General features: G+C 49.8%; 1 protein-coding gene across 5 annotated transcripts in view; it reads right to left on the reverse strand.

Moving 5' to 3' along the window:
- The window catches only part of SHANK3 (SH3 and multiple ankyrin repeat domains 3), a 3,072,962-nt gene that overhangs the window by 2,330,914 nt on the left and 718,524 nt on the right, over window positions 1–23,524 (reverse strand). For all 5 annotated transcript variants that reach the window (XM_069629467.1, XM_069629466.1, XM_069629463.1 and 2 more), the window contains one exon: window positions 15,282–15,599. In XM_069629467.1, the coding sequence (XP_069485568.1) occupies window positions 15,282–15,542 (261 nt within the window). In that variant the 5' untranslated portion in view covers window positions 15,543–15,599. The remainder of the gene's footprint in view (window positions 1–15,281; window positions 15,600–23,524) is intronic.

The raw sequence follows: 23,524 nt of genomic DNA on the forward strand, positions 1-23,524 counted from the left end.
TAAGTGGAGTTGAAGTGAGAAGGTAGATTAAGCGGTTGCTGATGTTCATTGTACTCCCCGTGTTTTGTACTTGTCATTAAACGGACTCCCTTTGCAAACTATTGAGTTGTTATAGTTATTTGATGCAAGACTACGAATCTGCATCCCCATCTATCTCAAGGGTGCTGCTACTCATCTTAAAGGGCTGTTTGGAGACCCCCAGTCTTATGGGCCGGCTGGGGTTCAATCCAGTTCACTCGCAGTAACACTTCTGCGGAAAGCAGCATTGGCAATGGTTATGGGAATGCCAGTATCTGCTGAACCCAAGGTGATGTTGTTGGGAATTTGGGAAACTCATTCCTATGGACCCTTAAAAAAAGTATTGATATCTACGGCTGGCATCTTGGTTAAAAGAAACATAGCTATGATGTGGGGTAAGCCAGATACACTTACATATAGCAAATGGGTATCAGACATGGATATTTGTATGCCATATGAAAGGAGAGAGCATAATGCACGGGGATGCCTGAATACATTCCAGAAGATATGGCAGAAATGGGAGGAAGCTTTGTTTTTGTGTGCCCAGAAGTCTTGGGCTATGTCAATCAAGGTGCTGCTTTGGTTCTGTTTTATTATATGTTTTAAACTATAGTAAAATGTGTTATTAAAAAAAAAACTTGACATGCAGATTTAGCCCATGCATTGCCAAAATCGGTGGGTTATTGCAGGGAGGAAGGGTCGATGCTTCCACAATACCTTCAGCCTCGGTATTGCACTCAATGTTCATCTTCTACGGCCAATCTTTATCTGGACATCATCCATGTCTATCTGTACCTGGACGGCTGGCATATCAGATAAATCAGCACTGAAAGTAACTCGTAAACCCTTCAGAGATGATTAGAAATGTCCTTGGCTTTATTCAGACCTCTTCATAACTCTGAAGAAATACGCTCTGATACACACCCAGGACATAAGTTTCATTTGCTGTCTTGGGGACACCAACATGCACAGGGACATCCGTTTCCTCGTTTTGCTCTACATGCAGAAGACCAGGCCTTCTCTTCCAGAGGGTTTTTTGATACATGTCTGTTCATCTCAAGGATGTCAACATAAACTGCACTGATGAATTGGCACTTCAAGGATGTCAACGTGCTCTGCACCGACAATTTCCCAATGAAGCGGAAAAGCTTATGTGGTTGCTTGTTGCATCCTTGAAAGCTATCAGTCTTGTTTTGTTAAAGCTAGGCATGAAATAGCGCTGCCCTAGAAGTCAATGGCAATTTACTCATATGGAGCAAAAAAGAAACTTTTCAGCTAATGTGCATACCCAGAGTCCATTGCTGGGCCACTCTCATATGGAGGTGAAGTTCCAGTGATGGCTAATAAGTGGTGCTGTGCATGTGTGTCTTTTTTTTAGCTGAAATTACCAATTTACATTGGTCATTGAAGTGATACCTTATTTTAGAGCTCTCCAAAAGACTAGAATTGTTACCAAAGATAACCAGAAGTTGTGTGTGCCCCGGAGGGTGGTGCAGGTGTGTCCGTGTGACGAATCAACATCTGGGGCACCAGTGATCAGGGATGAATATCGGTTTCTAAACCATCAATCAGCCAGCCCCACCACACCTCTTCTACACCAGAAGGGATCCGAACATAAGCAAATTATAAACCTCCTTGCCCAACTATAGCAGACTTATTTCTGCAAGGTCATGGATCGTTGGTTAGTTGCAACACTGCGAAAATAAAATGATTACCCATTGATAAAAGGGACTGTCCAGTCAAGGTTGTATACAAATATCTACTTCATTATTATCACAACAGACAGTTCTAGCACACTACAAAATACAACCCAACCTGTAAAGGAAAGCAGAGGACAGACAGTTTCAAGAAGCAAAAGGGATGCACTCTGGATACTGACAGGAGGGTAGTCGGTAAAGTAATTAATCGCAATAGTTCAAGGATACTTGATTTGAACATAAAGGCAGCAGTGTGACGTAAAATGTGACTAGGGGCCTTTGGAGAAGGACCAGAGGGACAGAACCACAATGTACCTTGTGCGTGCAGAGGTTCTTGGTGCTCGACAGTGGAGAGTCGGTTCCAGGGTGCTTTGCAGCTTCTGCAACATAGTTCAAGATGGGAGACAGCTGTGGGTATCAGGCGGCAGGCAGTTCGGTGAGCGAGGCTGGACGGACGGCTGCAAGCAGGCCTACACAGTGACTCAGGGTTAGGAATGGTTGTCTCAGTGCTGGTCGGCAGGTCTGAAGAACTGGTTGAGGCATCTCGGGTGGCATTACAGACTGCAGCCTAACAACAGTCAGCAGTGAAGTCAGTTGCAGCTCAAGGGGCTCCACTGGCTAGAAAATTTCCTTTAAAACGGACATCGGTAGATGCTTGTTGAAGCACTCCTCCTAGATTATTCACTGGGCTTGTGTTGTCCTTTAAGGCGACAGCCCAAAGCTGAGGAGAGCATTGCAGGCAGCTGCCTTCTCCATAGTTTGGTTCAGAGACTCACTGTCACTGCCCACCTAGGAGGCTTGCTGCAGAGCCTAGTAGGGCACCCTGTGTGCTGGCTGGGTGCCGGTTCTGGAGCTGCCGGAGGGTCATCTGGATTCAGTATCTCCCTCTGTTGCCTGAGAGATGTTTGGGGGAGGGATCTTTCTTCCCTCTTGGACGTCCTGGTCTTCCTTCACTGGCGGAAGATATAAGACAGACTGTAGCTTCAGCCGTGGTCCAATGCTGAGTTCTTCTTGTTAAACCTTGCAAACTCTTCAAATGATCTGCCCAAAAGAGGGGCCCAGCCCTCTTTTAAAGTCAAACGGGCCACAGCGATTGGTGTAGGCTAAGGATACTTTAATGAACCAATACTGGGTCCCCACCAATGATCTCCTGTATGCATGAGGTCATAACCAGAGTGCTTTGTAACAGGAAAGGTAAAGAGGTGAATGCATGCAATACTAAGTCTCACCCATCTTCCTGTCTGTTTTGGATCAAAGGGTCTCTCTTGTTAATTGACCTCTCTGTGGTTCCTGATTAAAGTGGCAGGAGAACAGACGCTCTGTCCCCTGTAAACCACATTCTAATTCCTTGTGAAAGGGTCCCCCTGCGGGGGTTATCTACTATAAACACCTAGTCCCAGACATGACAGCTCACTATCATTGATAGTTTAGGGCAGGAGCTGGCTTCAGGTTGACACAGTGCATATGAAAGGGGTGTTGGGGTTTCCTGTCTCCTTTGTTTAGTCTCTGCAGCCAGGCCCTATGTGGGCCTGTTTGAATTAAGCTTTCATTAGTATGCAGCAGAGCTTAAACAAAGGGAAAGGCCGGATCCATGGAGCCTTTGCTAGTTCATTAGGCTGGCAATGGCGGAAAGAAGGTTTTGCCCTCCCCCTTCTGAGATGCCTTGATGTACTCTTGGCTGTTATTTCCCAACTAAATTTGACAGGGGGGAAGTCACCTATAGGCTGTGTCCAACCAGAGTCTCTGTGTATGTCGTGCCGTGAGCATAGGAAAATGTGTGCATATTAATCCCACGCATTTTCCGGCGGTTCATCTACCATCATTCTGTTTCTTTTAAAATTTCAAAAAAACAGGCGAGTACACACCCACTGTGCGGATGGTCGAATTCCTTACAGCCCGATTCATGCCAGTCCCATTTTCTTTTCAAATGTGTGCTACAGAATGAGTACTGCTGTTCCATCACCTTCCCACCACGAAATCCCAATTTATGGAGGGGACTACGGAGTACGAGTACAGCATACACTGAGGTAAATTGTAATTAGTTTCACTTATGCCTTTTAAACTGCATTTGCACCCTGCAGCCCCAGTCTCTTATGGGTAAAGTCATTGCAAAACCTTGAGAGGGCAATTCCCTTACTGGCTTCATAAGCGGCGGGTAAAGTGGATATGTCAAGCGGATGTCTGTAGGCTATACTTGCACAAGCAAGGGTGTTTATGGTGGAAATAGAGCTAAACAAATGATTACAAGTTTTTTTGGGAAAAGACTGAGATAAGAGCATCTTACCCAAAAGAAAGGCAACTATGTTGGGATTTGCTACTCAAGTGGCAACCGATTTTGGTGGTAATGGACCAAAATATTGCCCTCATAATTCCGAGAGCCGATATTCCGACTTAAAAATTTTTTTGAACACCCCTCTTACTCCACATATATATATGTGGGGGGGTATGTGATATTATAGTAATATGGGGATGTGGGGGTCTCCCCCACATATACATGTGGGGTAAAGGGAGTTAAAACATTTTTTTTTTAAATCAGCATTTTCGGCTGTCGGAATTATGGGGGTCGCAGTGATCGCACAGATCCGATTTTAGCTTACTGCAGCTACAAATGCCCCCCAAAATCTTATGCCTTTCCTAAAGAACAGCAGCAGTGTTTAAACCATAAAAAGTGATCACAATCATTCAAGTATTTAACAGAAAAGATTCAAGCAAACAAAGTAGGCAATGAAACGCTGTACTGTCAAGCCTCTTGCATGGAATGTTTTCCCTTAAATTGACAGCCGAGGCAACCAAATGCATCTAAGCAACACAGAATGCTCACCTTTCAGCAAATCGCATACGAAAAGAGAGAATAATGGCACATCACGTAGGTGGGTGTGTACCATACCGATAGTGTTTGCTCCACTGGGGTTCACAGAAACAACACCAAAAAAAAAAAAAAAAAAGCAGGCTGGGAAAAGCTCCCAGAAGTACACAGTGCATGTCATATCCCTCGACTCAGCAGGGAGGCCTGCACTGGTGCCCCTTAATGTCATATCCCTCGACTCAGCAGGGAGGCCTGCACTGGTGCCCCTTAATGTCATATCCCTCGGCTCAGCAGGGAGGCCTGCACTGGTGGCCCGTAAACAACCAGCCAAGTGCATCATGCGTGACAGAGTCGTGTCAACAAAACGTGGGAGGCTGAAAAGCTCACCGCGGCCTTCTCCCACACCCACAGACTTTCTGACCCAATTTGAAAGCATGGAGGAGAGGCACGGTCTGCTTGCTTAAGCATTCCGCTGAGCCGACACTCCCTCACTGAAACCCACTTGGCCAGCCCCGCGACCACCGTGGCCCCTGACCGTGAGAGCCACTCGCTTTAATATCAGACCACAACCCGGGGGAGCCATCTTGACCAAACGCCCTTATTAGCCGGAGCCTACCTTTCAGTGGTTGGATCATTTGCAAAAATCGCTGTTTGCAATTTTAAGGCCATTTTCCAATTTCCAGCTGGGCAGCTGCCAAAAAGCAGGATGACTCTCGAAAGGGAAGCGGTGCCCTGCAGAGCGGGTCCCCTCACCGCGCAATGCCAGGTCTGGTTGACGGCCTTAAACGCATCACGTGGTACTAATGCCAGGCCTGGACGACGACCTTCAACGCGTCACGTTCTACTATTTCTAGCTATTCTATTTTGCACGGAGGGTGCAGTTACTTGCGGGTAACAATACTACCCAATCCCCATCTCCAGTCCTAATGCACGCTCGCCCTGGCCTCTATCCAATAGATCAACGTCACTATGCTCCACTGGGTGGGGACCCCCTTACTTATTGAGGTGTACCTGACCTCCTTGTGATGCTTTGGGTTAAGCCTGGAAAAGCCAGGAGATAGACTACAGGGCGCTGGAAGTTCCATTCACAATAGCCTGTCACGTGGTTCTGTGACATGACACGCTATGCTACCCTGTGTTTATTCTACTTTCCCACCTGAAAGGGCCTCGAGGTGCTCCCGATACAGTGATTTGAAGTGCTGTACATGGTGATCTGCGGTCCCACCGTACGGTGACCTGATGTCCTGCCATTGTGCTGAGGTCTACTGTCATCCTTCCACATCATGCTGAGAGGTCCTGCTCGTGTCAATGTACACTTCCTGCTGCAGTTTTGTCAAATGCTGCTGACCAATCCTGACACATGGTGTTCTGTGCATTGTGGTCCTGCCACCATGTGGCCTATGGCCTTGGCACATGTTGATCCGTGTGGTGCTTTACAGTGGTGACACATTTTGATCTGTGGACTCAGGTTCTATTGCACTGCACTCCATGGTCCTGCAACATGGTATCAGTGGTCTTTGCTTTGCGGTCCTCCCACCCCCGGTCTGTGGTTCTGCCACAGGTTGATCTATGATCCTTCTGCATGTTGATCCATGATCCTTCAACATAGTGATGCATGGGTGTGTTACATGGTGCTTGACAGTGTTAACATCTTCATCTGTGGACAAGACCTATTTTGATGTGGTGCCCTTTACATTGTGGTCCTTCCACACTGCACTCCGAAGGGGATCATCAGACAGTGACCCCAGGTCCTATTACACTCTGTGCCATGGACTTGCCACATGGTGTCAGTGGCATTTGCATCCAGGTCCTTCCACATGGTGGTACTTCCACATGGTGAGGCATGGTTGTGCCACAGGGCGCTTCATGAGTGGGAAGTGTGTTGCTACGTAGTCAGGACACAAGGAGATCTGCAGTTCTTTGAACAGAGCCCCTTCCATGCTGTGATCAGACGGCCTATCACAGTTCTGGCCACTCTGTGTGTCATTATCCAGCCACATGGTTCTTTGCCATCCTTTACACTGCGGTGTGTTGCAGTCCTGTGACACGGTGCCATCACATTGTGACTGAAGTCCTGCCACACTGTCTTCAGTGATCTAGCTACAATCAACTGGGGCACTGAAATAAGGTGATTACTGGTGTTCTCAATTGTGATACTGCCATGCAGTGTTCTGTGGACCGTCCGCATAGCTATGTTTGATCCTGCCCAATGGCATATTCAGGGAGTGGCCTGGGGCAGCATGTTCAACCCCTGGAATCTGATTGTCCCCTCTTCCCCCAGGTGCCACCCCATTATCCTAAACTATGATCATTATGTGTGTGTGCGCTCGTAGTTCATGCCACCCCTGCATAAGTCAGTGCCTCACTTGGGCCACTGCAGTTAAAAGAGTCTGGACACGCCACTGTGGGGTGCATGTAAAGGCCCCAAACAGAAGCCCCTTTCACCTGAACAGCAGCATTTAAGCACTGCCACCAAAAACGGCCTTGCGTTACTTTCCCTGTCACATGAGTGGCAAGCATTTAAACACTGCAAGCAAAAATGGCCATACTTTACTTTTATTTCACATGAATGGCAATACGTTCTACACTGCAAGCAAAAACGGCCCTGCTTTGCTTTTATTTCACATGAATGGCAAGAAGTTCTACACTGCACCAAAAACGGCCCTGCTTTACTTTTATTTCACATGAAGGACAAGAAGTTCTACACTGCAACCAAAAACTGCCTTGCTTGGCTTTTATTTCACATGAATGACAAGCAGTTATAGACTGCAGCCGAACATGGCCTTGCTTTACTTTTATTTCACATGAGGGGCAAGAATTTCAACACTACAACCAAAAAGGGCTTTTGCTTTTCCTTTCACATGAACAGCAACCCTTTAAACACTGCTACCAAAAAGGGCCTGGCTTTTTCTTTGTGTTCAAGTCAAATTAAAGAACCATTGGGAAAGGGGGCCTACCCATCATCATCATCTAAGGACAAACAGGAAATGTAAATTCACCCAAGAAGGAGAATTCAAAGAATCGTGTGACCTGCAAGACAGGATTTTAAACATTAAAAGCAAAACCGGTGTATATTATGTTTCAACCCACAAAACTCCAGTCACATTTGAAGAGACACTTACTGCAGGAAAAACCAGTTTAGGCTGAGGCTGGAACTCCATAATGACAAAGCCTCACTTCCTGCTGGATATCACACAAATCCTATAACAATCCCGCAATAAAATGTGATGCTGCTGAGGGCGTCATAATTCCCTGTTCTGCAGACATGAAGGCAGGAGCCCAGAGATTTCAAAGAAGGCAAAGTGTGGCTGAAGCATGACGAGGAGGTGTGAGCTCTTCCTGCACCCACTTCAAAGAGTAAACTGCCAATTTTAAAGGGACTCATAAAAACCTCTGGTCACCGGCTGACCCAGGGGAACAGGTGGCTGTGGGGGTAAGGCAGACCTCCCACATGTTGAACAAGACACTCCCAATTAATATAAAAGACTATTCCATTTTAGGCATTTTGCACAGCCATCAGACTAAGGATTTATTTCAATTTCATGCAATTTTTCTTGTAATTTTCAGGCGGTTTTGGGTGTTTAAATTGCATTTACCTGGGACTTTGTGGATTGAAATGGCCAGTTAGACTAGTTTTCTGGCTGATCTGTACAGGTGACATATTTGACAGTTTGTGAAAAGATGGAAAATGAAATTAGGAACATGCTTGATCATTTGCAGATTCATAACTGTTGTACATGTCATGAAAATGACAAACAATTTGCCAAATGGCCATACTACATGGTACGGAGTTAGCGATCGGCTCCCCTAATTCCTTATGACAAACGAGAACCAAATATATGTTTCACATGGCAGGGGTTAGTATAATTCCAAAGTTATGATACATAACTAGTTTTGCCAAAAGTGGTAACAAGAACAAAGAATGGTAATAAATGCAAATAGATGGTGCTCTCCTCCCCTGTACCAATCCGGACAGGGGGCAGAGAGAGGGATGGTAACTGTCCTATCCGAGTGGCCGGGATAATTACAGGGTACGTCCCCTAGATTGTAAAATTAGTGCTGTCATTTCTGCTATATAAGGGGGACTGTACTAGGACACGCACACAGCAACTGGGGAGACAGAAAAGAAGGATGAGAGAAGGCTGCTGAACCTTACCATCTTTGAAAGTGCAGTGACCATACCCCTTGACCTATCTGTCCAGAGTGTCCTGAGATCCTGTTGGCTTCACTGAATCGTAAACCAAGGCTTGCTTGTAAGTAGCATATAACCTCAGCCCTAAAAATTATATAAGCCCTTCATTTTTGTAGTAGTACATTTAATTCAATACCCCACTGAAAACCCCAAATTGCCAGTGTAATCCAGTCATCGCCCCATGTCTTGTTTGCTTGTGTATGTTAGCATTTCTCCTTTGAAAAAACTCTCATTTGTCTGTGTAAATCCTTAGTATTTTTCTTAAGTAAATCAATTAATTCCCCCAATTGAAATTCACGGTTCAAGATTGTTGAAATTCAAAATCAACAATCTTGTCCCTGGAATTGTATTTAATTATTATAGTCATTAAAGTGTTGCTTCAAAAGAATTAGTCTCCTTGTAACTGAAAAACAAATTTGTCTGTGTACTGTGTGCATTACCAAACAAATTCCTATCTGTCCTATTAAACCCAAACCGTTGTTCCCATCGTGAGCAATCCATTTTGCCTAGAAGTCTACCTGTTATGTGCCTCTTTCCTTGTCATTGAAAACCGATTTTCCTATTGTAAGCTAAACCCCTTCCCTGAGCTGCCTGTCATTGTAAACCCAAGTGTAAATGAATTTCCATTTGCCACTGTATTTTCCCTTTGCATTTGCTTCCTCCCAAAACCGATTTTCCCACTTCATTTCTATATTGTCCTGGTGTGCTGATTAGTATTCTCTAAACTTTCCCTATCTCCTAAGTGTAAACAATACAATTGTCCTTCTATTCTGTCCCCTAGCCTTTGTGAGAAATAACCAAAACCCTCTTCTTCCCTTTTGCTCCCAAAACACGATTTCCACTTCTTCGCTGCCTTTCCATCTGGTGGTGGTGGGCTTTACCCCACATCCGATTTTCTCTCTCTATTCCCACTCCTTGGCACTGCCTTCTATTAAAAGTTATTTAGGTTTAGCTTATGTTTGGGGGTGAGTGTTGCAGGAGGGAGTGCTAAACCGTTCATGCTATCACTTTGTAAAAAAAAATGTCTTTTTCTGTTTTGCCATTAAAGACCTGGGTGAACTATAATAGGATATCTTAACCTGGTTGTTCTGTACAGATCATTGCATTTTGTGTTGCCACAACATTTTTGGCTGCTGTATTTTGAGTGTTTTCCTTTTTTCATTAAATAATACATTAATAAATATCTTATTGCTACACACCGGCCTGGTTCCTAGTCTATTGTGACACGGGGTGTTTGTGGACGTTGGGTGCAGGACGGGTTGGAGGCCTACTCAAAAGAATCCGTTTTTTATTACAAAATAAAAGGCGCCTTACTGTGCGCCACATACATTGTAGGGGAAGGAGTTCCCTAGTTGGCGTGTGCCATGCAATATCCCGTGATAAAACATGCCAGTGCCACTGGACACTGATGATCTTTCAGTTTCACTAGCTCGGTGTGGTGGAGTTGCCTAAACAAGGGTGGAGTTATCAATTGCTTGTGTCCATCAGATCCACAGCATCTGATTGGCCATAATCGTACGTGGTTAATCCGTCATCTCTAGTGCCCACTATGATGAACGGGATTCCAGTGCCCACGTTCTGTAAGGTGGACTTTCTTGGCAGTGATATGGTGTTGGCCTGAGAGCTCTTTGTTGCTTATTGGACTAAAGAGCAAAACCTAGAAACTCGGGATCCGATGTGTTGGCAGTAATCTTTGTGTCTGATGCTGTGTCCAGTGCCCGCCTAAGTGGCAAAGCTCTTGACTTTTCATGGGCGATGCACTACCGAGGGCTGTTATTCTTGGAGCCAGCGCTTACTTCAATGTGTTCTTTACTGAATGGAGTGGATCAGGGTTGGGAAAGCCTGGCCAGGACCCAGGTGCACCGGCTTCAGAGAATGTCTCAATTGTTAGTACCTGGCATTCCGAGAAAGGTGGAGAGGACATGCGTAGAGGGAGTAACTCTAAAGTGCATTGCAAGCAATGCAGGATTGAAGAGCAGTGCTGTGCAACATATCCAGGACTGGTTTGAAGTGCAGTGCAATCAATGCAGGATTGAAGAGTAGTGCAGCTGAACATTTCCAGGACTGGTCTGAAGTGCAGTGCAATCAATGCAGGATTCACGAGCAGTGCAGTGCAACATTTCCAGGACTGGTCTGAAGTGCAGTGCAATCAATGCAGGATTTTAATGTAGTGCAATGCAACATTCCCGCGACTGGCCTAAAGTGCATTGCAATCAATGCAGGATTGAGGAGCAGTGCTGTGCAACATTTGCAGGACTGGTCTGAAGTGCAGTGCAATCAATGCAGGATTGACAAACAGTGCTGCACAACATTTTCAGGACTGTTCTGAAGTGCAGTGCAATTCATGCAATATGTTAGAGTAGTGCAATGCACCATTCCCGGAACTGGTCTAAAGTGCATTGCAATCAATACAGGATTGAAGAGTAGTGCAATGCAAAATTCCCGGGACTGGTCTGAAGTGCATTGCAATCAATGCAAGAATGAAGAGCAGTGCTGTGTAACATTTCCAGGACTGGCCTGAAGTGCAGTGCATTCAATGTCAGATTTTAGAGTGGTGCAGTGTATCACTTCCAGGACTGGTCTAAAGTGTAGTGCAATCAATTCATGTTTTAAGAGTAGAGCAGTTGAAAGTTTCCAGGACTGGTCTGAAGTGCAGTGCAATCAATTCAGAAAGGGATAACAAATGTAACTAGAGTTCGGATATGTTCACACTTCACACACAGTTCTCCCCCACACTCACAGTCCCCTGCCTCTGGCCTCCCTTCCCACACAAAGCCCACATTCCCAGTCCACCCAAACATGTGGTTCCCGCAATGGGGAGAAGCACAGGCGAGGCACTTTAGTCTCTTGGCGAAGTACTGCCCATTATGAACCCCCTAAGAAAGGCCAGTACTTTAATGAATTTGTGAGCACTTAAGATTGACCGGGTATGTTGGTCAGCCCTCTGGATTGGTCCCATGGGGCTGTCACGAGGTTTTGTGAGCGGGGCCAAACATTTAGTGAGGCCCTCTTACTGTTTCTGGACTGGTCCAGCAGCAGTGCTGCACCACCAATAGAAGACTTGAGAGCAACTCCCCTCTGAGTTAATGGATGGAGAATCCCGAATTTGATTTGTTGTTATGACTGCAAATAAAAGTAAATAAAGCCATGTTCACGTCAATGATGAAGGGGCGGGCTCTGAGCTGCTCGGCAATGTCAACCAATGAACACCATCAGACACCAACTATTAGGTGGGACTGGAATTAACTCTTTGTGGCTCTGTTGTAGTGCAGATGACCAAAAACCCACCTCACCAAAATGATACAAAAAGAGCCATGTGTAGCTGGTTGGTTGAAAATGCTGACTGGCCTATCCAGCAGAGGTTCCATTGAGAGCCATGAGTAGTCGTGTCGGGCGCCAAGCAGATCACTGGTGGTCAGACCCTCTGGAATCATAGCCTATTTAAAATGGATTCTCATCGATCCAGTTGCTCCCAGATGGGTGTCTGTAAGACTGCTATCAAGAAAGGACCACATTCCATTTGATCAGGTGCGACTGCTATCAAGAAAGGACCACATTTCATTTGATCAGGTGCGACTGCTATCAAGAAAGGACCACATTCCATTTGATCAGGTGCGACTGCTATCAAGAAAGGACCACATTCCATTTGATCAGGTGCAACTGCTATCAAGAAAGGACCACATTACATTTTATCAGGTGCGACTGCTATCAAGAAAAGACCACATTCCATTTTTTTCAGGTGTGACTGCTATCAAGAAAGGACCACATTCCATTTGATCAGGTGCGACTGCTATCAAGAAAGGACCACATTCCATTTTATCAGGTGCGACTGCTATCAAGAAAGGACCACATTCCATTTTATCAGGTGCATTTTATGATTAAAACCCATAAACTTCCACTGCAACCAGTAGAAACCGTTTCTTAAATGTCAATTGGAAATGCACTACCATGTGCTACTCACAGCTGGCATGGATCACTGGCACCATGCCAAAATATCGCAGACAATCACTGCGAATCCCACAATACAGAATTTTGGATGAACCATTTCACTGCATACGTATGTAGGGGGTGTGTAAAGCTGATAATTTATCGGAGGTGTATGGGGGGCTCTGGGGAGGTCTCCCCCCGCATATATATATGCGGTGAAAAGGGTTAAAAGAAAACAATGGGGGGGGCAAACATCGGTGTTTTGGGATTCGCTGTTCTTCTTTTCTCGAAATGATCACATAGGCCCGAATCACCCGTGATATTTCACCCCCGCCATAATCCGCCTGCCGCCTCGGGTTTTCTGTATTTGAAGGCACAGTGCATGTTGGGAAGTCCAGGTCACTACTTCCAAAGAGTTCCTACTGGATACAATTCCTGACACACTGTTTTTTTGTAGAGTTCCTGAACCCATTTGTGGTGACTGTTGTCCGTCCCTGCGCCACACATCCTTTCCAACAGCCGACATCTGCAGACAGCGCCAAGAAAGCCCTCCTCTTTTCCTCACTAATCCCTGCCTCCCCTTCACTCACTCAGCCCCCATGTCCCTCACCCCCCCCCCCCCCCTTCAGTGCCTCGCTCCTCATGGTATACCTTTGCAATGCACACACCGAAGCAAAACGAGGGGCTTTGCCAATGCTGGTTTGACTTGCTTATAGCACTTCTGAAGGCGGCCTATCGGAGGTTATAGGAACACGGGGGGGGGGGGGCAGAAGAATCGTGCTTCATGGTGTGCACTCCCGAGAGAGAGAGAGAGAGAGAGAGAGAGAGAGAGAGAGAGCTGCCCAGGGGCAAGCAATGTTCCTAGTGTGGGGAACCCAACTCACACTCACGTGCCTACAGCAGTTGGGCACACATTGAAGGATCAAGAAAACTTACCAAGCCTCGCATCCCAGTCTGTAGGTGGATTGGATGGTAATGGTTGTCATAACAACGTAATTCCCAAGAGAATCTTCCCACCCATCAAAAGTTGTAGCCTATCGTGTGCTTGACTTTTCTATGAAAACAACCCGTGCTCAAAAGTGATTCTGACAACATGGTCATGGAAACACGGGGAACAACCTGCTTCATTTCAAGAGGAGAAGTGAACTCCGCAGTGAGGACACATCTTCCGAAGGCAACGCAGCACAATAGGTGTATTAAAGCAATCGAAAGGCAGCTGTGAGGTTCTGCAGAGTGGAATGCCGCATGCTAGCTGAAACAGGACTCTTGATGCAGCAATGCAAGGTTTTGCAGCGCAGTGGGGGGGTGAGCTGCTGCACTCCTGCAGAAGTGTGTCCCCCGGGTGATGAGGCTTCAGGCGCCTGCCAACACGTGCAGCTGCACTCTGGTGGCTTCTGCCCACCAGGCTGATGGCCTGGCACTCATGGGGGGAGAACGGCCAGGCAGGGGGGCCCACGGCGTTGAAAGGAACGGGGGGGCAGAGGGGAGAAACTATCAGCTGGGCAAATGCAGTTCCCCTGGGCCGGACCTGTAGCCAGGCTACTAAGATCAAATGCTCACTACGAAGCGAGGACCCATGGATAGCCTAAACTGCCCCTCCTGCCCACCCTCATCCCCCTGCCCCAGTGCATATGTCCCCACGCTCAGGGTGGCCCTGGCAAGCGCCCTCTAAGTTATTGACCTACCAACTCCTCATCATTGGCTGCAGCAGAGGAGGATCACCCGTACCCAGGAGAGAGCGAGAGGTCAATGGCGCCGCTCCAGCCAATCACAGACCTGCATGGCCTCTCTCTCGAGGAACCCACCAATTGATTGTCCTGGTTGTTTGACTTTGGGGTGCTGGGTTTGACAGTGTGGGTATATTGATGGCCCAGGCTGAGGGCAGAAAATAAAAACTGCCACCAGGCTGAGGCGGGCCCTCAACTCACCCAGGCAATACTCAACTCATATCGTTTTCAGAATTATCACCAGCCGAACCCCAGAACGAGGTCACCAAATTCACCTGGCGTGATCCCCGGAACTCACATCGGCCTGAGGGAGCGGAGACCACCAAACCTTTCTCACACCTAAATGGAAACTATCACCGGCCAGAGTCAGGCTGAGAGCACCAAACACCTCTCAAACAGCGCTCAAACCTGTTACAGGCCAGAGCGCAGCTGAGAGCACCAAACAGCGCTCAAACCTGTTACAGGCCAGAGCGCAGCTGAGACCACCAAACTCATCTCACACAGTGCTCACAACTGTCAAATGCTATAGTCCACCTTAAAATACCAACAGCAGCGCTAATGGCATCACCGCCCGGAGTCAGGCTGAGCCAGGGTCAGGCTGAGACCACCAAACTCATCTCACACAGGGCTCAAACCTGTTACCGGCCAGAGTCCAGCCGAGCCCGCCAAACTCCCCTCCACGGTGCGGGACCGGCCCCTGCCGCCGGCCGCAGTCAGGTTGCGAGCCTGTGAATTCACTGGGCAGGGCTCACAGCCCACCTCCGTTGCGCTAAAACCAGCCTGGGGGGGGTGCCCCCGACTACAGTGACAGTCCGAGGGTCCCTCCCAGTGAGCGCCGGCTCGGTCTGCAGCGCAGCCACTCACTGCCGGGCTCCCCCGCGCCGCCGCCGCGGCAGCCGCACTCAGTCACTCACCGTCTGCTGCAGGTCGGGGATCCCTATCCGGATGACAATGGCGTTGCCGGCGGTGGGCTCCTCCATCCGCGCCGGGGACAGCAGCTTGTCGGTGGGGCTGTGCAGGCTGCCGCCGTAGGGGCTCTCGTCGCGGAGGCTGTCGCCCTTGTCTCCGTTGGTGGCGCTGTGCGGCGCTGGCGGCTGGGGCTGGGGAGGCGGCGGCGACGGCTGTGGCTGAGGATCCGGAGTCTCATTTTTGTGGGTCGCTGGACGCAGAGGCATGCTCCGTGCGGAGAGAGGGAGTGTGGCAGGGCACTTCAGAGCGCCAGCATCACAGCGCTGCACGAGGGGAGGCGGGCGGAGGAGGGGAAGGCATGCGGGAAAGCAGGTGGAGAGAGGGATCACGAGAGGAAGCGGAGAGACGGTGGAATGGGAGGAAAGAGCGGGAACAGATGACAGGGGAACAGAAAAAGAAAGATGACGGCAGGGCGAACCCCAGGGTGAGGAAGGGGGAAGAAGAGAAAGACGGAAGGGAGAGAGAATAAGAAGGGGGTAATCAAAGAAGTGGTGGCATGAGTGAAGAGGAGAAGGAGAAAGACAGAAAAAGAGGTGTAGTGGAGGATGGAGAGAAGGGGAGAGGAGAGAAAAGGAGATCAGGGGTAAAAGAGGGCAGAGAAAGAAGATGGGAATTGGGAAGAGGAAAGGAGAACGATGAATAAAGAAAACATGCGAGTGAAAGGGCAGAAGGAGGAACACATGGAGGGATGGAAACGGCGGAGTGAACGGAAAGGGCAAAAGTTAAAGAGCAAGGGAGGCAAGTGCAGGGGGCACGTCCAAGAAACAGAAGATGGAGGAGTGGGGAGGCGTGGAGAGCGGAGGGTAATGAGTTGAGCGGGCGAGGGGAGGAAGGTGGCGAGAGAATGGTTTGGGGAAGGGCGTGTGGCGGGAAAGTCGGTGAAGTGATTGGAGGAAGTGACGGGGTGTGAGGAGGGGGTGATGGTGACAGCAGGGGCAGGAAATCATGTCGAGAGAAAAAGATGGTGAATTACGAATGGAAAAGGGTGGCGGGGAAGAGGTGGGTGGCGGGCGGTGGAGTGGCACATGCCGAGAAACATGGGATGGCGAAGGAGGGCGTCAGCAGGGGTTAGAGGTGGGTGAAGGATACAGAGAGGAGAGAATGGAAGGAGAGGGGAGGGGGCACAAAGAAGAGACAATGGGGGGAAGAAGGCAGAGAAAAGATGGGTGGAGAATGAGGGACAGGAGGATACAGAGAGGAGAGAGTGGAAGGAGAGAGGGCAGAGAAGGTGAGAGAGGAGTGGGGAGGGGACACAAAGAAGAGAGAAGGCCGGGCGAGAAAGGGTGGCCAGAGAATGGGAGGCAGGAGGATACAGAGAGGAGAGAAATGAGAGGCAAGCGAGAGGCAAGCGAGAGAGTGGAAGCAGAGTGGGGAGAGAGAAGGTGAAAGAGGAGTGCGGAGGGGACACAAAGAAGAGACAATGGGGGGAAGAAGGCAGAGAAAAGATGGGTGGAGAATGAGGGACAGGAGGATACAGAGAGGAGAGAGTGGAAGGAGAGAGGACAGAGAAGGTGAGAGAGGAGTGGGGAGGGGACACAAAGAAGAGACAATGGGGGGAAGAAGGCAGAGAAAAGATGGGTGGAGAATGAGGGACAGGAGGATACAGAGAGGAGAGAGTGGAAGGAGAGAGGGCAGAGAAGGTGAGAGAGGAGTGGGGAGGGGACACAAAGAAGAGAGAAGGCCGGGCGAGAAAGGGTGGGCAGAGAATGGGAGGCAGCAGGAGAGAAATGAGAGGCATGCGAGAGAGTGGAAGGAGAGTGGGGAGAGAGAAGGGGAAAGAGGAGTGAGAGGGAATGGAGTGCACACGAGTGGGGCGAGGGAGAGAAAAAGGGAGAAAGGAAGAGAAAAAGGGAAAACAACGAGAATTAATTCATCTCCAATGCATAACAAACACAAGCTTATGAAATGTTAATAACCCGTGCCCACCCTCCCCACCCCCATGGGAGCGGCAGTGCAAAGACAACAACACTTAAACAAGATCTCTTTGTTTAATCTGCGTATTCCCTGACTTTAAATTATTCAACGGGCGGCTGCCCTCTCGAAATGTCACTGGAGCCGTCCGCCTGGCACAAGAGGGTGGCGGGGAGCGGGCACTGGCCGGGAGGCCCGGAGCCGCATGCGATGCCACGCCGCCCCCCGGGGGTCCATCCTCAGAGTGGCCCCGCTCCAGGAGTCTATACTGGAGCATATTACACAGCCATAATGATGGAACAGCGAGACTACAAGTCCTAGAATGAATAGGGCGACCCTAAGAAGGCTTCAAGCATCACGGGGGATCTCCTGGCACCGTGCGCGCCGCCCCAGCAGGAGGTTCCCTGCGATTCCTGCAGAACCCCACAGGGCACAAACCCAGCAGGCATCAGGGGCATACGCTGGCATCACTTGGAGCGCTGTGAGAGCATGACCTCCTCCCACCCCCCTGCCTCACCCCCCAGCACCTTGTCGTGGACAGCGTCACGACATGTCCAGATATGGATGTACAGGGATGCTTAGCTCAGCTCTTTCCGGTCAGTGCATGTCTCTGCATTCACCCCGAACAGTTCAATCTTTCCTCTGCTCCCCCTTATCTGCCCCACCCTTGTCCCGCACGAAAGGTGCCAACTTCTAAAGGCTGAGCACCAAAACATGAAAACACTCAAAGGGCCTAGAATCCCCCACCGAACTCCACCAGGGACAGAACCAAGGGAGCCCGAGTTTCTACTAAGAGATGCTTCTGGGGGGTAGATGGGGGGGGTGTAAAGAACCCCCCCCCCCCCCCGCGGTGCCCGGCTAGCCCCGGCTCACATCCCGGCTCGGGCTGCCCTGGCTCCGCGGCACGTGGCCTCGGGCGCGGGCAGGTGCTTCCCGTCCCCCAGGTTGTAAAGAGGGGGAGGGGAGGAACGACAGCAGCGCTGCGTGACATCCGTTCTGAGTCCATTCTAGAGCAATTCCTGGAGTTGAAGCCCAATTTAGAAAACTCCTCAATGAGTAGGCAGCCCACCACTGCGGGAAGGAGGGGCGAGACGTACCAGCGGGAGGGCGGGAGACGCGAGTAGAGGGAAGTGCGCAGGAGAAGGTAGGGAGGTGGGGGGCAGCACGCAGAGGGGCTTCGGAAGAGAAAATGATTCCAGGGGGATTATGGAGGGAAGGGGCGAGGGTTGGTGGTGGTGGGGGGCGAGAGGGCAGCACGGTGAGTGGAGGAGGAAGAGCGTGAGCGCAAGGAGGCGGGGAGAGAGGGAGAGAAAGCGTGTGCAAGGGAGAAGTCGAGGTGAGAGGCTGTGACGTAGAGAGGTAGGTGACAGAGAAAAGAGAGGGGGGGGAGTGGAGGACTAGTGGGCCGCAGGGTGGCAGGTGGAGGAAGGGAGTAAAAGCAAGGAGACGGAGGGCGATACAATAAGCAAGGAGACGGAGGGGAGCGAGAGAAACAGTGCAAGGGAGAAGTCGAGGTGAGAGGCTGTGACATAGAGAGGTAGGTGACAGAGAAAAGAGAGGGGGGAGTGGAGGACTAGTGGGCCGCAGGGTGGCAGGTGGAGGAAGGGAGTAAAAGCAAGGAGACGGAGGGCGATACAATAAGCAAGGAGACGGAGGGGAGCGAGAGAAACAGTGCAAGGGAGAAGTCGAGGTGAGAGGCTGTGACATAGAGAGGTAGGTGACAGAGAAAAGAGAGGGGGGAGTGGAGGACTAGTGGGCCGCAGGGTGGCAGGTGGAGGAAGGGAGTAAAAGCAAGGAGACGGAGGTGCGATAAAATAAGCAAGGAGACGGAGGGGAGCGAGAGAAACAGTGCAGAAGGGAGAAGTCTAGGTGAGAGGATGTGAGATAGAGAGGTAGGTGACAGAGAAAAGAGAGGCAGAAAGAGGAGGACTAGTGGGCCGGAGGGTGAGAAGTGGAGTTAGGGAGTGAAAGCAAGAAAACAGAGGAGAGGGAGAGAAACAGTGCCCAAGGGAGAAGTCGAGGTGAGAGGCCGTGACATAGAGAGGTAGGTGACAGAGAAAAGAGAGGGGGGGAAGAGGAGGACTAGTGGGCCGCAGGGTGAGAGGTGGAGGAAGGGAGTGAAAGCAAGGAAATGGTGGGACGCGAGAGAAACAGTGCAGAAGGGAGAAGTCTAGGTGAGAGGCTGTGAGATAGAGAGGTAAGTGACAGAGAAAAGAGAGGGGGAAAGTGAACTAGTGGGCCGCAGGGTGAGAGGTGGAGGAAGGGAGTAAAAGCAAGGAGATGGAGGGGCGAGAAAACAAGCAAGGAGACGGAGGGGAGCGAGAGAAACAGTGCAGAAGGGAGAAGTCTAGGTGAGAGGCTGTGAGATAGAGAGGTAGGTGACAGAGAAAAGAGAGGGGGGAAAGAGGAGAACTAGTGGGCCGCAGGGTGAGAGGTGGAGGAAGGGAGTGAAAGCAAGGAGACGGAGGGGAGCGAGAGAAACAGTGCAGAAGGGAGAAGTCTAGGTGAGAGGCTGTGAGATAGAGAGGTAGGTGACAGAGAAAAGAGAGGGGGGAAAGAGGAGAACTAGTGGGCTGCAGGGTGAGAGGTGGAGGAAGGGAGTGAAAGCAAGGAGACGGAGGGGAGCGAGAGAAACAGTGCAGAAGGGAGAAGTCTAGGTGAGAGGCCGTGAGATAGAGAGGTAGGTGACAGAGAAAAGAAAGGGCGGAAAGAGGACTAGTGTGCCGCAGGGTGGGAGGTGGAGGTCGGGAGTGAAAAGAGAAAAAAGGAGGGGAGGGAGAGAAACAGCGCAGAAGGGAGAAGCCTAGGTGGGAAGCCATGAGATAGAGAGAGAGGTAAGTGATAGAGAAAAGAGAGGGTGGAAAGAGGAGGACTAGTGGGCCGCAGGGTGGGAGGGAGAATGGAACAAAAGGCTCCCACCAATCCCCTCACGCCCCTGGCCTAGAGGATCGCGGCCCAGACACCCGCCACGAGAGGAGTTTGCCTGTCTACCAGATGACCAAATACCCTGATACATGAACATACGGATGTGCCCACCAGCCTGCCCTGCCCATGCCGACACCTGCGCCATGGATGAACTCGACTGAACCATTCAACAGTAAATAAATACATTAGAGATGCCATGATGACCTAGCCAACGGTCAGCACACCCGTGCAAAAATGCACACTGGTCACTCCCACACCAATCCACACGAAGAACATATTCAGTGCTATGACATAGGTGATGGACACGCCCACTGACGCGCATCGTTATTATTTTTCACATAGGTTTTCAAAATGCAGAAACACAAGACGCACAACGAACTCATCTAAAATGCTTGCTGACGCTTCTCCTAACCCATACATTGCAATGAGAAATATAACGAAGACATGATACTGGGGATAAAGCAATATGATGCCATAACCTAAAGCGCCATGCATCAAACATCCCCACCTATGCACCAGGCCCAAGTAGGCCGCAAGCAAGAGCCTCCATGAACATTGAACGAGCAAGAGTACAATTGCTGACCCTGCAGAGTGAGCCCGGCGAGAACAGACAGTCAAGGGCACAATGTTGCAAACTCGCATGCCACAAGCCGAAGCCAAGGTCACACCTGCAAACTAAGCCAGACACACAGTGGAAAATGCAATATTAAATGTGCAGAATTCTGCCTCAACCACGGTCTCTCCTCACGTGACCAAGCCGAACCTGACAGGGTGCCAGACCCAGGAGGAAGGAGGCGCCTGGATCCCACGTTTTGAGACACAGGCAGCAACAATGAAGCGACTCAATGGACATCTGTGGCGGTGGGAGTAGTCTGCCCTCCAGCATATGAACAAATCCTCGCATTGTCTGCACATACCCATAGTTGTACATTGTTGCAAATGACAGGTGCACCGCGAGCTGGGAACAGCGATGGTCCCAGACTGGGGGGCTCGCGAGTGGACCAATCAGAACATGGGGCACTTATCACTGACGCCAACCCACTGGGACAACCCAAGTATACCACCTGACTGACCCTCAACCACTAACAGCGTTCTCTATACGTATGCTATACTAACCCTACCACTCGAGGAACCAATCCAGAGTGGCGATAGGTTTTTTGCTAACTTTCCCAGGTTACGCGAGTAGCGCGTCATACTGAGGTAAAAAGGGCCTGCAAGCCCCACGAAGAGACAGAGAGAGTCCTTGACCCATCCCTGCCGTTTTTTAATAAACAGCAGAACCACCTTGCTTCTTGCGTGTGCCTCATACTCATTTTTGGGATACGCGGGAGGAGTTGGGGCCTCCCTGCCCGGGGGTCCGCGGACGGCCAGCAGACCCCGGCAGAATTTCCCCCCGACAAGTTGGAGGCACTGCTGAGATCTGTTTAAGATCTGCTTTTATTTTATTTTTCCGAGTGCTCCCATTGCGAGGAGGCCCGGCGGCGCGGCCCCCTCTGCCGCTGCCCCCTTTTGAGGACTACAGGACCATCGCGGAACTGCGAGAAGACCGGACAGCGCAATCCGGATATTGGCCTTCGGGAGCCTGTTGAGAAGTATCCCGCCCGTGGTTGGCGAGTGTCCAGACGTGGTCCAGACTAGGGGAGGTGGCGAGCCGCTTGGAGGGGTGCACGCAGTCGAGCGGCACCGCATCAAGAGAACTTGGTGAGTATGCCACGCCCAACAAGCAATGTGAAATTGTGAGGGAGGGGGGAGGAATAGAATACGGGAGGTGGGAGGTGTTACACAGGTGCGCGGCGAAGGTTTGATAAATCAGTATTGACGGTGAAGTGAATTGTAGTTGGACAAGTGCGAGAGCAGTCTGCTACGTTACGGAAGAGGAGGGGGCGGAGCACGAAAACATCACGTGCGGCCGCTCGTAGAAACTGATTGGCCTAGGTCGCGACCACGTGTAAGGGTGTGTGTGTGTGTGCGGTTTCCTACGATTTGGTGATTATTGATCAATGAGTAGATGAGGATCCCTATTGATCAAGCAGGAAACTCGATAGATAGATGACGTTTCCCTGTGGGCGGTAGCTAGCTGGTTGCCTAATACGGAAGATAATTGGCTGGTTAAGCCCTCTTGTCGAGGGGCATATCACACGCGAGGCGACGCAGCGTGCGCAGTCCGATTATATTGTTGATTACCTGGTTCCAGGCGTGACAAGAGGACAGCTGTGGGGTTAACGGGGGTGGATTGCAAGCATATTTTGGCCTTTTAAAAAAAAAACATGAAAAGAATTTACCAATAGTTTTGGAAGCGATCAGTGACGTCACCAGTAGGGCTTTCATAGGATATCTCGAACGCGAGGCATTTTTCGGAGAGTGGTGGGGAAGAGAATAATGGTAAGGGAATGGAGACAGAGATAAACGGTAACGAGTAGATCGGGGCAAGGTGAAAAGGGGGACGTGGCTGCGCACGGAGAACGCCGGCCACGACAAGTGAAGAAAGAGGAGGAGGGGTAAAAGAAAGTGGGACGGCTGTACAAGAACGTCACACGGGGCACGCAGCCGCAGGGGGCTACGTGCGCCTCGGCCGCAGGGGGCCGTAAAGGTGTTCGGTAAAGGAAGGAAAGAAAGAAAAGAATATACAAATGCAAATGCTATATTTTACTATTTTGTTTTAGCAGACAATCGCAAGTCCCCAAAATTACGGGGCCAGGTAAAGATCTGAAATTGTATAGCGTACACTATTAGCAAGATAACCACTACTATATAGAGGGAGAATAACAATTGAAGTGCTACTATGTCACACGGGACAGGATCGGGAGGGTGGGGAAACACCCTCACTACTCCGCTGCAGCATATATGTAAAACACTGTCACCCCATTGGGAGAAACTGATCAAATACAGCATAGAATGGACACAGGGGACGGACAACAAAATGACGACACCATGGGCGCCTAATGGCAGTTTCGATCCATATATCCAACATTCACTATTAACCCATCTGCATAACACATACAAGGGGAAGAAGTTGACACACCACGTGGAGGTGTTTAATTTATGGAGGATGTTCCAAGGGTCCCGACCAGGACCAAACGGAATGTTCACTATGGGGGAAACAACAGAAGCGAAGATTAAGGAGGAAGGAGAGAATGGGGAAAAAGAGAGTGAAGGCACACAGAACACGGGGAACGGACAAGAGGGAGGAGAAAAGAGTAACAACTCAAACGAAAATGAAATAAAAAAGGAACAGAGCGACGATATACCCCTAGCGAAGGTAGTGAAAACGGAGGGAGGGGGGTTGTATCCTTTAAGAGAACTAGGAGAAATAGCAAGAGAACAATTAAGGGCGGCTGAGGGGTACTCGAAC

The sequence above is a fragment of the Ambystoma mexicanum genome, chromosome 12 (genome assembly GCF_040938575.1).
Source record: "Ambystoma mexicanum isolate Mex_15411 chromosome 12, UKY_AmexF1_1, whole genome shotgun sequence".
Lineage (NCBI taxonomy): Eukaryota > Metazoa > Chordata > Amphibia > Caudata > Ambystomatidae > Ambystoma > Ambystoma mexicanum.